Raw genomic sequence first — 17,305 nt, 5'->3', positions numbered from 1 at the left:
GCAGTAAGAGAGTGACTGTCTGATAGTGCGCAAGTTAAGCACTTGGATAGCCACTGGACTTAGGTTCATATGATGTTAAGAGCAGTAACATGCCTAAATTAAGTGGGAGCTCCATCATAATATGTGTTCATACTACATGTGTTTTAAGATGACCTCCTTTAGAAAGTGACTGAATGGTCCCTGTTTCGTCACTATGTGAGCCCATATTATTTCTTATACCCTTTAGTACTTTGGACCATGTCATGAGGTATAAGCTTGATGACGCTACTTTAGCATGATATCCAATGGAATTTGTCGGAGCATGTATAGGAAAGCTGTCAAAACCAAGCTGATTGGTATGGGAGCCCGAGGAAGAACTAAGTTGTACACACACTTGTGTTATATTGTTCATAGCCCGAGCGACTGTATTGGAAAATGTCCGACCAATCATTAAAATAGATACATATTTGAGTGAGTTAAGCATACTCTATTTATTGAGGGATCTAGAGATGCTTGATTAAGTGCGACCATATAGTTTGGGATACACAACAAGTTATTGAATTGTAGGGTTATGTTAGTTCAGTGATGACTTAATATAACTCTCCTTATTATTCCTTATTTCTTGGTCGCACGCTTCATTTTCTGTATGAAGGGATAAACGTGAGATTGAGAAGCTGAGATGATGAGTATCATGGATATTGAGTCAAATACGTATGAGTGGGAGATGTTGGATATTGGATCGGGTTAGTGGATCCGTGACCCAATATGCATCTATATTTGAGTCTCCCAAATACATGTTGGAATAAGGGCTCCTATTGTATAAATCTTATCTAGGATAGAGTTTGTAGTCTTTCAATTATATATTAATATATGGACTCATTTTAGGGACAGAGTTATGTACACCTATAAATAGGGCACATGGTTGTGATCAAATGACAACATAGAAATACGAATGTGATACAAAATGAATTGATCATAATACTCTTTCCAATTCTACCTCTCTCTCTCTCTCCCCCTTTTTCTCTCTGCATTCTTCCTTGGAGCATCAACATAGACTCCTTGAATTTGAGATGTATAAGTGAGTGGTTTATTCTAGTAATGATCCACCAAAACCATTAAGGTACATTCGTAGTGTGCACAAGATTTGGAGCAAGATTCAATGTGGGGTAGACTTGAAGATTTTCATGGGGTGACCTCGAATCAACAAGAAAGACAATGTGTTCATGATCCATAAGCAGGGGCTTGTAGACGAGGCTGATCCACTATTTAAGGTTAATTCGATCCACAATTATGTATCCATATGAGTAACATCTGTATGCACATAATCATTTAATATATGCGAGATTTATTAATAAGATAATATATGAATTATGAATTATTATTTTCCAAGCCATCAAATATGAGTTAGTCCAAATAATTTAGAATTTTGCACGTGTTTTAATTCTTTTTTAATTGTTCAATTAAACCTCAAATGCTTATGAAGTAAAAACTATTATCAAGTTATGTTTGATGGTTGATGCAGCTTAAATGAATTTTAGTTTTTTAGTAATAGATCTTGACTTGGATATTTAGCATTTAGTTTGTATATGTTGGTTATAAATATTTTTCATTAAAAAATGATGCAAACAAATGAGAGGGAGAAAAAGAACACACAAAAACCGCAGTTTTTATTTTTCATCTTTATTGATTGCTTAATAAAAGAAAACGGAGACCCACCAAAATTTAACATACTCATCAAATTGACAGCTAGAACGTTCCAACCTGAATGAAAACTGAGACGCGCTTTGTCTCTGAATGGAATTCCGTATCAATTGCAGCGGTGGAAAATTCTAATCGTCATTTGATTCACTCAACTTCATTGCTTGCAGTTGCGGGGGTTTATTCTTTTTATTCTTCTTGGTCTGACTCAGTACGAAATAAACTCACACTTTTACTTTCTTCTTTGATAGATCAATAATGGGTAACGGGTTCTAGTCTAGGGAGCGAATCCGCGACGGTTGATGCGACTATGGCCCTGCTTCTGGTGTCAGCCTTCATTACTGGGGCGCTAACTATTGTTATTATGGAGGCGGTGGGACTTTGGATTTTGATTCGCCATCTAACCCGAAAAGTGGAGAGAGAAGAAATCAAATCCAAGGCCGCGACGTCATTCTCTTCTCCTGGCGAGCCCAACTCCTCTTTATACGAAAAGCAGGTGATTCATTTTATGTTTTTACCTTCAGCTTATGTAATTTCTTGATCGTGTTTGAATTATCGGAAAGTTCCTCTCTTGTCTTATCTTTTCATAAGATTCTTATTTTTCTATCTATGCCTGTGTTTTCGTGATGACGCCGTGATTTTATTATTTGGTTCCAATATCTGAAAAATTTAATCATTTGTTGAAATGTGCATTGCAAACTACTTATTAAACTTAATGAACGAAATTGGGAATTGAGTGTAGACGGACTAAAAATGTATGAGTCTTGAACTGTTGAATAAGTATCATTGCCAATCTTAAAATGACATGGATCAAATAAATACTCCTGTGACTTTTGATGGTTAGTAATTCTGGGAAAATCTGGTAATGCCTTTAATTCATATTGGCTTAAACACACAAGATTTAGCATAATTACTGGGATACAGGCTGTGAAGCCCCACAACAGAAGAGAAACACAAAAATGTTATGTTATTGTGTCTCATTGTGCTGTCAATCTATAAGACAAACTTCTGGAGGATAATCCCTTGTCTATTAACATTCTTGTGACAGTTCAACTTTATTAAGAGGTTTGGGAACTTTCTATGCTCTATTAATAGTGCTGTGAGTTTGTTCGTTTTACACTCTCTTAAAATGACTTAAATTGTTCAGAGAGGATTGAGTTAAGCAGTAATTAAAAGGATCTGTGGGTTTTCCTCAGTTTGTTTCTAAGCTTTGTTTGCTGTCCAGTTGACCTGTGAGGTAGTTGTAATTTGAGAGGAGACAAGATTAAGCAGAAGATATCTGAATAGTAAAGTCTTTCATTTAATTTGAACTTGTAAAACATGTAATTAGGTATATAACTAAGAAAGAGATTATTTTATCTAAATTACACTGTGCGAGAAGCTAGCCTTCTCATCTTCAGGGCAGAAGAAGTTGTTTATGTTTAGACTACTTAAACATGTAAGTTAAACTGTTGCGCCCTTCATTTTACGTTGAATTGTATATGTAACTCTCCATGAGAATTTCATGTTTTGTAAGACAAAATTTAGTTTCTCTTTCCCGTACACTAGCCTCTTGCCCTGACTTCAAGTATAGGAACAGTGGCTTAATCAGCCACCCGAATTGCCTTTTCCCCCTTTTCCTCCTTGCGCAGTTCTGCTGAATATTCGTTCACCCCTTGTGGTCTGGTTTTTCTTTCCTTTCATGTGAAGATCCTTTAAGTGCAATATCATTTAGATTTTTTGGTTTATCTCTGTATACCAACAAAGCATGCCCCTCTTTCCCTTGCGCTTTTATCCTTTAGGAGGCTTTAGATTGCTTCTGATTTTTGGGGAATTATCTTCCGTGCCATGTTATGGTGTTTAACACATAATTTTTGAATTTAGGACTACTATAGCTGGATGAAATTAAATAATTTCAGGTATTTCAATTGTTATTCTTTTGTACTGTGCTAAACTGAGAATACAGAATCTAAACAATGCAGAAAAAGACCCTTCTAACATTTTTAAAAGTACCAAAAATAATAGCATTTTTCAGCAAATTGCAGTGTGCTTTATGTTTCGCTGAAGAAGATTGTATAAGATATTTTCTGATGTGCTTTATGTAGAGCGCATTCAAGTTTGTCCGTGAATGACATAATGTGAAGTTAGGCACAAACTAATGACTGAGAAGCAAAAATGTTGGAGCGGATAAAGAGCAGGTTTTTGAAAATTCAACTTCTATACAATTGATACTGTCACATATCTGAAATTCAAAGACAAGATGTTAATTTTATCTTCTGATGAAGCTTTAGGGGCTACAGCATACACATTTATGGAATTCCAATGTGCACTGTTGAGAGGATTTGAAAATAAATAACCATCAGTTATTTTTTATGGAGGAAAGGAGTGATAGCTTTCTTTATGAGAGTTCTATGTTGTGCTAGTACGTAATTGAGTATGGGTTTTGACAATAACTGTCTTTGTTAGATCGAATGGGCATTTCCTTGATAAATCTAGGGATAATTTATTCTGGCACAGAATTTTCTCTTGTTGTTGACTTGATCTTTTTGAATTTATTTTTTTCATTTTAATATTAGAACTTTTCATCACTATAGGCTGTTTTCTTCTTTAGATTAACTTTGCTCACCAAACCTCCATACGAGGAACGGAGTGATAGCTTTCTTTATGAGAGGTCTATGTTACGCTGGTACATAACTTTTCAGCACTATAGGCCTTTTCTTCTCTAGAGTAGGTGTTGCCCACTAAAACTCCATACGCTTGAAAGGAAAAAACAAGGAAATGCGTGTTTTGGCAACCCCGGGGAAGTGTTAATAGAAGAGAACGCTTCAATAAGTTTCACTACATTTACCTCTATGATACTTATCCGCAACCCGTTTCTAGTTATTGTTATTTTTGATGCATGCACTTCATTATTTCGTAATGATTACAACACAGATGAATTTAACTAAACCTTTTTCTAATAAGCTTTTATATATCGAAGACATTATACTCTCATTTTTATGCATGGACATGACTTTTATGATCGCTCAGCAGTCTAGTATGCTTTTCATACTACAGCACTGTAGTATCAAGTTTCTTGCACTGTTTGCCAATTTCGTCTTAAGTATATGGCTGCCTATTTTACCAGAGTATAATTAACAAAAGTATAACTTCACAGTATGTTAAATTGAGCATTCTGGTTCTTGTGTTTATATATTTAAATATATAGCAGCTGCTTTCTTCCCTATTTCCCCTGTTATTGCTTCGATGTTTTGGATTCTTTTGTCAAACTATGCAACTAATACTTTCCTCTTCAACATTCTTAAGATTCCTTAGTTATCACACATTTGAAACATTGAATTGCAAAATTTAAGGCAACAGGTAACAGAAGCAAATGGCCCATATTATGATTCTATGTTGAAGTAAGTATTTTGAACTTAGTCAAAATCAAGGAGTCACAATATGCATCATTGGTTGGCATGGTTGTCTAACCATGGTATGCCCTTGTTTGCTTGCTTCTTCTTCCTCTTCCTCTTTTTCGCTATTGTTTTTGCTTTTAATGTTTCTAGTGAGGCGTAATAGTACTTCCATCACGTAAGAGTTTTTTAATTTTCTTATTTTGCTTCTCTTTGTTCTTCATTTTTCTTCTGCTGCTTCCCTTCGTCCTTTTACATTTTGTGTTTTTAGTGATGGGGGAAGTGGCCAGCTGGGAAGTGGGAATGTTTTTTTCCTAGCACACCAAGTTTATCAGGTTTTTGTACTTTCATGTCTGCATTTTCGGTAGACATTTAATCATGTAAACTTCTATAATTTCTTAACCAGCTTTAGTCTATCTAATTTTGAGTACCATTTTTGTGTTCAGGGGGCTCTATGGGTTCTAGAACCAGATAAAGTTCCAAAATCTGGGCTTGAGGACAAAGTGCCAACCGAGCAGAGGAGGAGAAAAGAAATATTGGAGGTTACGCCTGTCCGAAAATATGCAAGAATCAGGGATCATTATCTTATCCTGTTAGAATCAGATGGCTCTTGTGTACAAATCTTACTCAATGGCTGCACAATTGTCACTGTTTCTGGCACAAGCTTGGCGTCCAAGAAATGGTAATTTAAGTTTTTCCTAGACACTGTTTGTGGTATTTCAATTTTTAGAAGACTTGGAATCAAGTATCTTAATGTACCATTTGCTAGTTGATGGTGTGCTTGATGTCATTTTCATTCCTTGTTAAGAATTAATGAAGTCATAACGGGTTTCAGAATCCTTTTATTCGTTTAAGTTTAAATAAGTGATAATTGCATGACACCTCATCAAGTATTGTAAGTTACTAAAAGGACCCCCCACTATTTGCATAATTCCACTGATCCATCATATTTATCATGTTAGTATTTCATTTCCTCTCTTTGCAAATTTTGTTCTGGAGAAAGCTGATGAACAGTTAACTCTAATATTAATCCTAAACTCTATTAGCTTGTCCAATTGTTTGATTAAAATACTCTTCAATGTGAGAGGGATTTTAATATTTTCTAATTCTCTGAAATTGAAAATCCATACTTATTTTTCTTAGTAAATTAGAATTTTGTGTTTGCTAACAGTTGTTCAAGATATTTTTTGTTGTCTATATTTGATTTCTTTTCATGGTAGTGTTTTGTGAAATGATCCAAATTTCAAATCATGAGAAGTTTGATTGCTCCAATGTGACAGAGATGAAATGCTTGGTCTCATTTTCTGATCAAATGTAAATAATTTTCTATACGTAAAAATTTCCATGTTAATTTTCTTACATGCAAAATAGATTGATTACTAAAATTATTCTGTTTCCCAGTTTAGTAATTATCATACTCAATCCATTTTATCTTAATCTTTTGGTGCTTCGAATACTTTTAATTAATATAAATTGTATTTCAATTTATAAGATAATTAATGATTAATGAGGACTAAACATATTTTGCCCTTTTTTAATATAAAAATAATGAAATAAAGAGAGTAAAAGGAAAAAAGATGAAGCATCTAATTTTTCTTTATATTTCTCATTTTCTTTATTCGCTCCTTTTTCCTTTTTCTTCTTCTTTTTGCCTTAACTGGCCCAACCACCAGCATCCACCCCAACCAGGTTTTGATAAGGTTGTCCCATGTACCAAAATCCAAGTCAAATAAGCACATACCACTTTTGGTGGTCTGACCATATAGAAAATCATTTCAGGTTGTTCTTATCCATAATACTTTCAATCAATTGCCGAATGTTAGTTTCCTGGCACTACTGGACTTGATTGCTTTACATGTGTTATCGTGCAATTATAGAAAGGTTGGACATAATATGATTTTTCTTTCCCTGATATCAGGGCCAAAAGGTACCCAATCAAAGTGGAGAGCAGGGATTCAGCCATATATAAGGGATGCAAAACCATTTACATATATCTCGAGACATCTTGGGAGAAGGAATCCTGGTGCAAAGCACTTCGTCTTGCTTCCTGTGATGATGAAAAAATTGCGTGGGTTTCCAAGTTGAGTATGGAGTTCCACTATTACCTGGCATCACTGAATGCAGGATATCCTTCATTTATGAAGCCCTCTGCAGGTCCCAATGCTGAATTAGTAGATAAGTCAGTTAAGATCGACAATTCTTCGTCGAAGGTTCGTCAATTCCTAAAGAAGCTTACGAAAAAGGCTTCTAAAAGTGCGCAAGACTATAAAGCTAATGGGGCTTCTGTTTCACGCCATGAAGAAAGAAAAATGAGTATAAAATCTCGTTCATTCCAAGACTTAACCCTGGACAATAGCTTAATGAAGATGGACACAACAGGAAAACCTCCTAAAATTTCTTATGATGACAGTAGCTTTGGGTCATCAATTTCAACCTCTTCTGAGCCAGGAGCTAGAAGTGATTTATCTAGAATATCTGATGCAGACTCTAGCTGCAAGTATTTTGATGAAGGAACATTGTGCTTGAATGTCTTAATTTCACGGCTTTTCTTTGATGCCAAGAATAATCTTCAGATTAGGAGTTCCATACAAAACCGGGTTCAGGTTTGTGATATGTACTTGTTTATCATTTCCATATACTTATTTAGATGTTGCATAATATGCCATTAGTTACTTTCTACTAATCAAAAATGAAATAATTGTGTTTTTAGAATGTAAAATTGCAGCTGATATCTCCTGAGTTTTGTTTGCAAATCCGTGTTGCAAATTTCCCTCAAGTAATCTAGTAGGACTCGAGAATTAGAAAAACCTTGAGAAATGATAGTTCCTAGTAATAAAACATAGTGAGAGAGATGAAAGATGAAGGGAGTTCCTATGTTTCATCTGGAAAACATTATAACCAACTTATGGGGATGAAACTATGCGTGGGTACCTATTTGGTCATTGTATGAAATGTGTGAGTGCATGATGTGTTATCTAAGGGTCACTGCAGATCTAAGTTATCCAGCCTTTGTCTCCCTTTCTTTTCTGGAATTCTAAACTTTATCTCTTGTCTAGCAAGAAATGAAGTATTGTTCAGTGAAAGAAATAACCATTGCTGTTGTTTGATGACTCACTTGTTTTCTCCTAAACCAAGTCTGAACATGTATAGTATGAAATATTATGTTAATCTTCTTCTATCTAGGTATATGACTATACAAGAAGATAAATCACTAATTCCATGAGCAGGAGATCTGAACTCAACCTTAGCACTACTTCGAGCCACAACATTCAGCTTTCCACTTCGCTATGTAACGAGATACCTTCCGACATATTTGCAATAGCCTGAAGTAAAACGTTTGTCAGCAGCACAACTGACCAACAAACTAAAATACTTGCCCACTCAAGATCTCACGAAAATCTTGTTTTGAGCTTGGTTCATTAAACATAAAAAGCAAGCTATAACCTTTTGCTCGATGAGTCTTGAAGCTTCAACCTGAACTAAAAAAATGGTAAAATATTTGTGATAAAGTCAAGCCACTCAAGTTTTCCTACTGTTCAGCTTGATTGAAAGTTTCAAGCTTGATTCGGACAATCTAGTTAAATACAATTTTTGAAGCTCGATAAAAGTTTCAAACAAGTTTGAAGAGTAATGTTTCTGTCTCGACTCAGTACAACCCTATATTTGATAAGTTGTTATTTTGTTTTTCCTTACCAGAAGTCTTAAAAGATGGTACCGAAAATATGTCTCCATCAGGCTATCTGAAATGATGTTGAAATGCAGTTTATATGGAGATATTCTATGTGATGTGTGGATAATGTTTTCGTTCATATCAACTAATCTGTACGTTCATAATGCATTAGAGAGCATTATCAAATATGCGAATCCCAAGTTACATTGGTGAAGTCACTTGTACCTCTGTGGATCCTGGTACTTTGCCGCCTCACATCCTCGCAATGAGGGTCCTTCCCTCAGATATGAATGAGATGTGGGCCCTGGAAATTGATGTTGAATATCTAGGTGGTGCGGTTCTGGACATTGAGACAAGGCTTGAAATTCGAGAATTAGAATCTGAAGAAGAAACACGCTTCGGCACTAACACTGCTGGTGAGGTAACCTCTGATCTGCTGGATGGTTTTGAGTATCTTGGGAAACAATTGAAGCTTCCAGAAGGCACTATTCATGAAATGAAACAAAAAGATGAAGGATATCATGACAAAGGTATGGAACTGAACTATTACTTAATTCCTCATCTTATTTTATTGAATGTACTAGTAAATGTGTAGTTTACCGAATACATACTTGACACTTGATTTTGCTCGAGTCCTTGGTTTCTCTAAAACTTTGAAAAAATTAACAATGTCTTTATTGGGAGTTTGATCTGTGGGTTAGTTGATCTCTGAAATGAGATAGACAAATTTTTAGGTGCCTGACAATTTCAAGGTTTTGCATCAAATGTTAGTTATATGAGATAGATGGCATTAATGGAATGGTTATATGCCTTATCCTCTATCAATGACATTGTTGATTTGGAGTTGGACAATGGATTGTGGAATAGAGAATTTTCAGCCATCTGAAAAAAGTTATTTCTGGATCAAGTTTACAGGTTTCTGAAAAATGCGATGGACTCTAGGTATAGGTTGTATATGATTTTGATTAGAAACCGGTTTAGAGATATCATAGATCTCTTATAGATGCTTGTGGCTTAGGTTATAGACATGCATCAAGTTAAACTTATGTTAGATTGCAATTCACCATTGCTAAGTGCTAACAACTGTACTGTAGTTTGAGTTTCTGCTGGAAGTACAATAATGTGGTTTTGGCAGCAGCAGAGATTCTGAAACGATATCTGTTGGTTTAGGTTCTTCTGCAATTTACGAACCTGAAATTATTGCTGAGTTGACTTAGCTGTTGTATCAAATGACTTATCTTTATGTTTTTCTAGTCTCCTAGGTTAATGTGCACGCTAGCATCATAGTATCATAATTTTTACGCCATCATGCATGGACGTATTGGGGCAGTCCATTTATGAGTATCTATAGCATTTGGCATCTTTAATACAGCAATCTGCAATTCAATTAATTTTTTTAAATATGATATTTTCGTGAGGTTTCAAAAGTTTAGTTTAAACGGCAACCATTGGGTGGTAAATTTCAATTTCCTTCCTAATATGTCATTTATATTGTGCACTTCCTTTTCTTTCTTACTAACCAAGAATTTGTCAAAAACGAAAGTGAAACTTGTCAGTTTGTACACTTTTTATAAATTAAGAGAGTGTTTGCAAAACCTTGTACTTTTGGGAAGTGATAAATATTGTATTGTTGTATTAAAAAAGAAGCAAAATTAGGAAATTGGGCTGAATATCAGCTCTGAGATGTGTCAAAGCATGTTGAAAGTATGAAGGACATGCGTCTCAATAGAAACATGAACAATTTACACCAAGGTTGTCCATTTACTCCTTTTGCTTTCTGGTCTTGACTTTGTTTAGGGAATGCTATGTCTTTCCTTGCGGGAGACAGGATTTAATGCATATCTTTGACCTTTACTATTTTAGTGGTGCAACTTTTTATAGTGATATTTGCATATATTAAGATATTTCTTTTCACCAGGAGAGGTATATCAAACTGTCTGAATCCTTTTCCCCTTTATTCCAACTTTATTCTATTGCAGATGAGACTGAAAACTCCCGAAGCACTGCACATGCATCCTCTCAAGGGTCTAGATGGAAATCTATATTACATTCTATCACCAAACAGGTGTCACAGGTTTGTTCTGCCTTTCTAGTGTATTAAGTCAACTGCTCCCATAAGTTTGCAGTAAAGTAGTTTCCATGAGGTGGTTCTTCTCTTGTGCTTGTTTTCTGATTGTCAAATTTCTCTTGAAGTGGGTTATATGTTGTTTCAAAAGGATTTTTATAATATATTGGTTTGGAGACTGTCCAGTCAAATGAAGGCCACAAAAGGCACCAGTTAAGTGGCCGACAGAGCTGGTGCTTTATTCAACAATATTGCTAAATTCACTCTTTTGTTCAGTCATTGCCAGCATTGTGCGACTTTTTATATCTTTCTTCTATGAAATGAACGCCAAGTATTTCTTCTAGTTTAATCTGGAAGAAGATCATCAACGTCTAAAGTCTCTTGTGAAGTCTTGAATGATGTTATTCTGTTAGAAACTTCCCCTCTTTGGTTCTTGAGTTTCACCAGTATGGTTTACAAGTAGATGGATAAAACATCTCAAGTTCATAAGGTTTTAGATTTTAAGGTTGACAAGGTTATAAATGAATATTACGTGACTCAAGTATTTAGAACTTGTATGACCAAATAAACAACATAACAGACATGTTTTCCATTGTGAGTGTTGAAAATTCATTCTGAAGCTTTTAAATAAAAGGTCACAACAATGAAACTAACTGAAAATGGACATCATAACATAGCAACATCGCATGATTGCCTTTTTTTTTTTATTTGCTTACTGTTAGGTTGTTTTTCCTAATTACATTGTGACTATTCCAATGGTGTTAGCATCATTGTTCAACATTAGCAACGTATTTTGTAAGTTCCATCCAGAGGACCTTATGTGTAAAACAACAAATAGGGAAGGGCAAATCAAGATTGTATGCCCTGTTGCTTTATCCATATGCTATATGATAGAGCAAGTTTTCTTTGACATTTCACCTTAAGGCATTTCTCTAGTTGATCAGTATTCTCAAAGCCATCTGAGCACACTCTTGTAAGGAGCTTCCTCCTACACAGTGTAGAGATGAAGTTCCCGCGTCCCCTCTTCCCTACTCCATTGAACATAAAATGTAGGAGGGAAAAATATGCTCTATGTTTTGTGTTTCTTATTTCCCCATGCCATCTCTTCCAGTCTAGGCCAGTTTAATACACAGAATAACTAGTCTTGTTCTGAAATCTACGGACTTGATGGATACTGCTTGAAGAGTGGTGTTGCAATTTGTATGTGATGTGTGGTCCAGTCTGTATTTACTTGTAATAAATTTAGATAGTAGGGACATAGATGTCACGATGAGCCCATGCCATGGGGCGGGTCCTTGAGCGAGACCAGGTGCTGTGGGCTTTGTTTGCAATATCTTGTTCGTCGTCACTTTGTGAAAGTAGTTGATAGTTTTACTGAAGCATTGTGCACCAACTTGTATAGCAGTTCATATTCAAAGCATATATGAAGTGCAAAGAAATGTGGAGAAAGCCTGTCTTTCTGACCTAATTGTTATTCATTTATTGAAGGTTCCTCTCTCATTGGGTATAAAAGTCTCTTCCCTTTGTGGAACAATAAGGTTGTGCATGAAGCCTCCACCTTCAGATCAAATATGGTTTGGATTTACTTCTATGCCTGATATTCAATTTAACTTGGAATCTTTCGTTGGGGACCACAAAGTTACAAATGGTCATCTTGCTTTGTTCCTGATCAGTCGATTCAAGGTGAGATCCTTACCTATATCACAGGCACTCATTTGCACATATATATAGCTACTTGAAAGTATGCTTGCATTGAATGTATAAACTATTTCAATTCGGTCACGTTTGATATGGATATAAAGTGCTGAAAGATAGATTAAAATATAACAGAATGTAATTAACACTACTTAATTACATTTTGCAATTTAGTCATAGTGAAAGTTTGACACTATAAAACATATTTACAGTTTAAGATGGTAATTGACTGTCTCTAATCGATTTTCAAAAATTTTGTTTTGCGGGGAAAAGAACATGAATGTTGAAAAGAAGTCTCTTGGCTGGAGTTGTGTGTGCCAAAGATTTGTTTAATTTTGAAATTAAATCTTTTTTATTGTTGTGTAGGGAACCTAAACGAGATCTGTTAATTAAAAGAGGTCAGAATCATGTTTTTTCTTCTGTGTTATTCATATCTTATCAAAGAAAATACAGGATGAAATGGAAGAAAGAAAAGACAAGAAAGGGGTAACCCTAGAGTTGTGGTCCTGAATTCGAACACCTATCCAGTGAATTTGTTGATTAGTTTGTGCAGTAGCAGTACTAAAGGGTGGAGAGAGTCCTGATGGTACTAAAGTACGCCTACTGTAGCCTAATTGCTTTAAATGCCATGGTGAAATGTTCAGAATATGAAAATTGGAGTTGCAGCAAGAGAGAAAAATATATGGGTGAAAAGCAATCACTAGTTATCTGTACATGCAGCTGCAACTCTGTTTTCCTATGAGCTAAAGTCTTATATATACTGGGTGCAAATACAAATACAGCTGGTGTCTATTTCTTTCAGGATCCAATGATCCCCTTCCTTCCCCATCCTTCAATATTCCCAAGCACATTAATTTGATTTGATCCTCCGTCGACCTGTGTTGTCTAGCTTCTTGATATGCATCTGAATTCTCGAAAATCAGATTCATGGTTGCTCTGTAGTCTTATGATAAGTGGACAAGACTTGATGGTTTGTACATTCCTGGGGAACTTCTTTACTAGAAAAACAGGTGAACAACTTGATTTTGAGATATAATGAGCCGTGTATTCTTGAATTACAATGTGATAATGACTAAATAAATGAGATAGATTATATATTTATATTATCTTAAAACACTGATTTAAGATCATTAGAAGAAACATAGAGAAGAACAAAAATTTATGGTGTAACCAAGAATATAGTGAGACACGGTGTTTGTGCTTGCTTGTGAGATGTATTCCATCTCACGTCATCTGATGAAGTCATGGTGTTTGGTTGTACGAATATTTTTCTCATTGGAAAATAATATTTCAAACACAGTTAACTACTTTCAAGTAAAATATATCAAATCACATATAATCATTACATTTTCTTTCTTAGTTAACACGTTTCACACATCACATCAACTATAATCATTATAATCATTACACTTTTATGTCACATCCAATCACATGTTTCAAAAAAAAGTTCATGTCAACTAAACTCATTCTATCTCAAATTTTTCTCACTGGGATGAGATAACAAGGGATGAATCACAAGCAATCACAGATAATACTTTTAGTTGTGTATGAAGTGTGCCATTCTTCTAATAGTTGGTCACCAGTTACTTAGGTCTTCCAATCCCTTAAGACTAGTTAGTTTCCTTATAAGAACAATGTGAAAGAATTAGGAAATGAAAGTATAGTCTTAGAATTATAATCTGATGCTGCAACAATTGGAACCCTGATATCATTATAACCTGTTGAGAAGGGATTGAACCTGAGTTATGATACTCCATACCATTGAATTGTTTGTTTTGTATCATAAAGACCTTGAGACTCTGGTACCTGTAACTGATATTGACAAGCTTTTTCTTTCATGCACCAAATTCCATTGTGCAGATCCTCGAGCTAGTATACACATTCTCATCAATGTTTCTTTTCAAGTCCATTTTCTCTGGCTGTCTAGTATGTTCCATATACCATTACTTTAATAACAACAGCTAACTGGCTGCTGCTGCTCTTGTTTCTTGTAACGAAAGTGTTAAAGGGAATGTTCCATTTATAGGAAAATTTATCTGAAGTATTTGTGTTTATGAATGTCTACTTTCATGAATTTCAATTACTTGGAGCATCTCTCTCCTGTTTTCCTATTAATTTGGCATTTTTCTGCACTTTCAACTTTCTTTGTTAATAAATGAGGCTGACATCTCTGCTTTCATGGGATTCACTTGCTGTGGATGAGGCTGTTAGTTCATCATTTTTAGAAGTTTGGAACTGACTCGATATTTCTTACAGGCGGCAATCCGTGAAACTTTGGTGCTCCCAAATAGTGAGAGTGTTGGAATTTCTTGGATGTTAGCAGAGAAAGATGACTGGGTCCCTAGGAATATTGCTCCTTTTATGTGGTATAAACATAATCAAGACTCTGCTAGTAGTACCATAAAACAAGAAGGATCGTGCTTCCAACCAGGGGATGTAACACATGTGGTTGAACCGCGTCATGGTAATCCACCAAGGTTGGAGGTCGACCATGAGAAATTAAAAAAAGTTGGTAGTGTCCCACAAGTAACATGTGAGTCCTTGGATCGCTGTGCATCTTCACCAAGTTCCATGGGTGAGTCAACATTGAATGACAGTTCTTCCCAAGAACTTAGAGCCCCTTCAATAAAAAAGGACAAAATGCAAGATTTTGGCTCAAGGAGCATAGAGGAGAAAGCAGATACCCGCCTGCAGTCTCCATCACGGCTTTTTGGAGATGGACAAATTCAGAATGTAGAAGATGATGATATAAGAACAAAGAGAATAGGTACGAGAGAACGAATGCGTGGATTGGGAAAGAAAATGGGAGAAAAGCTTGAGGTGAAGAGGCGCCACTTTGAAGAGAAGGGAAGAAGTTTTGTCGAGAGGATCAGGGGCCCCTGAGCATGTATTTTAAGACTGAACTTATTTGCAGTAAATACCATCATTGCCATCCTTATAGTGGCCTTAATTCCCCTGTAAAGTGTCTACAAAACTCAGCATTATTTGTTTTGAGGAATCTATTCTTGCATGTTAGGATAGGGAATTCGTTTTGGGTCGAGGGGAGATCCAGTTGTACAAATTAAATCAACGTAAATAGTGAACATCAGAAAAGAAATAACACTAAAAAATTTGGTACATACAGATATCAGTCTTTGGTGAGAATTGTGGTTTTCCCAGCTTTGGATGATTGAAATTTGGTGCAGGGACTTAAAGAAATGGTGAATCATGTCAATAACAAGCTGAAACAATTGTTGGAGTACGATGCCTCGTGGATGGCAACCAAGGATCAAGCTACATTCACTTTGCAGAGGGTAATGTTTTGATGGCAACTGTGTTTATTTCGAAGAAAATATTCAGATTCGTGTGCGGAAAATCTGTTATTTTCACAAGTAATTTAAGGAACATCCAGTGTGTACCAATTCTATAAATATTATTTTAAAAAATATTTATTTAATAAATGATAAGTTAATATTACATTTATAAGAAAATAGTGACTCATACTATTTAAGCCTTACCCCACGCACCTCGGATCATTCACCACTGGTGCTTTGTGGGGATCGACAACAACAACTAGGAGGTATGTTCAGATTTGATAATTACCTTACTCTTTCACCAGATTTTATTCCTAGTGTGCAGAAGTATGGGAACACGACATTATTGGAGTGCCTATGTACGTGATTACGCGGAAACTAAAAGCTTTAAAGCCAGTATTCCGACAGCAAAGTTGCAATAAAGGAGATCTTTCGGAAAATGTACGACTGGCTAAAGGGTTCCTTGAGGAAGCACAGATCTTGGTTAGCTCGGATAGACAAAATGACATCTTTCTACTCCTAGAACACTGTCGTCGTTTGGTATACGCCAAGGCGGTAAAAATGGAACGAATCATGTTACAGCAGCGAGCAAAGATGTAATGGATGAAGGATGGGGATCAATGCTCACGAGTCTTCTTTTGCAAGATAGCTCAGCGACGTGCCACTCGGAGAATCTTGCAAATAAATGATGAACATGGGACCACCTACTCATAGCCAGGAGCGGTTATTCATGAGCTTGTCTTCTATCAGGCTCTGTTAGGCGGAGAAAAACGGAGGCAGGTGACAGATATCCGGTATCTGAGGCCATGGGCTAGACATGTCCTCAATGAGGAGGAACGACTTCAGCTCCTTACACCCGTCACTGCAGTTGACGTCAAACAGGCAGTGTTTAACATTGCTGAAGATAAAGCACCTGGACCGGATGGGTTCTCATCGGGGTTTATAAAGCTGCCTGGCCAATCGTGGGTCCGGAGGTTACGAAGGCAATCTTGGAGTTCTTTACCACGGGAAAACTGCTCAAGCAAATCAACACCACACTTCTGGCACTTATCCCTAAGGTATATGCCCTTATGATGGTCACAGATTTTCGCCCTATTTCGTGTTGTAATGTTTTATATAAGATTATTGCTAAACTTATTGTGCAAAAGTTGAGTAGGATGTTGGTAAGTTGATAAGCCCTTGTCAGGCTACCTTTATTCCTGGTCGTAGTATTGGAGACAATATACTGTTAGCACAAGAACTATTTACGGGCTACAATCAGGCGCGCCTACCTCTTAGATGTGCACTGAAAGTGGATATCCGAAAAGCTTATGATACGGTTGAATGGAATTTTCTACTTGCAGTGTTACACTTGTCCCGACTACGTTCATTAGGTGGATAGAGGAGTGTCACGACACCCTCATTTTTCGTTGGGCTGAATGAAAAACCTCATGGTTTCTTTACTGGATCGAAAGGGCTACGACAGGGGAACCCTTTATCGCTATATCTGTTCGTTCTCGTAATGGAGGTTCTGCATTTGATTCTTCTGCAG

At 36.1% G+C, this 17,305-nt stretch overlaps 1 protein-coding gene across 1 annotated transcript; it reads left to right on the top strand.

Annotated features, from left to right (window-relative positions):
• Positions 1–1,669: 1,669 nt before the first annotated feature.
• On the top strand, positions 1,670–15,600 carry LOC105157385 (uncharacterized). The gene is made up of 8 exons (XM_011073796.3): positions 1,670–1,846; positions 1,929–2,173; positions 5,498–5,733; positions 6,970–7,654; positions 8,894–9,251; positions 10,701–10,795; positions 12,275–12,469; positions 14,738–15,600. The coding sequence occupies exons 2-8, from the start codon at positions 1,988–1,990 to the stop codon at positions 15,362–15,364; spliced, it is 2,382 nt and encodes a 793-aa protein (XP_011072098.1). The 5' UTR covers positions 1,670–1,846; positions 1,929–1,987; the 3' UTR covers positions 15,365–15,600.
• The last annotated feature ends 1,705 nt before the right edge of the window (positions 15,601–17,305 follow it).

The sequence above is a fragment of the Sesamum indicum genome, linkage group LG3, assembly GCF_026168435.1.
Source record: "Sesamum indicum cultivar Baizhima isolate 11 linkage group LG3, ASM2616843v1, whole genome shotgun sequence".
Classification (NCBI taxonomy): domain Eukaryota; kingdom Viridiplantae; phylum Streptophyta; class Magnoliopsida; order Lamiales; family Pedaliaceae; genus Sesamum; species Sesamum indicum.
This window is presented reverse-complemented; position numbering and strand designations above follow the sequence as displayed.

Coding starts and splice junctions, on each gene's coding strand:
- LOC105157385 (XM_011073796.3), top strand. CDS start 1,988: ATGGCCCTGCTTCTGGTGTCAGCCTTCATTACTGGGGCGCTAACTATT. Junction 2,174..5,497: donor CCTCTTTATACGAAAAGCAG/GTGATTCATTTT, acceptor TTTTGTGTTCAG/GGGGCTCTATGGGTTCTAGA. Junction 5,734..6,969: donor AGCTTGGCGTCCAAGAAATG/GTAATTTAAGTT, acceptor CCCTGATATCAG/GGCCAAAAGGTACCCAATCA.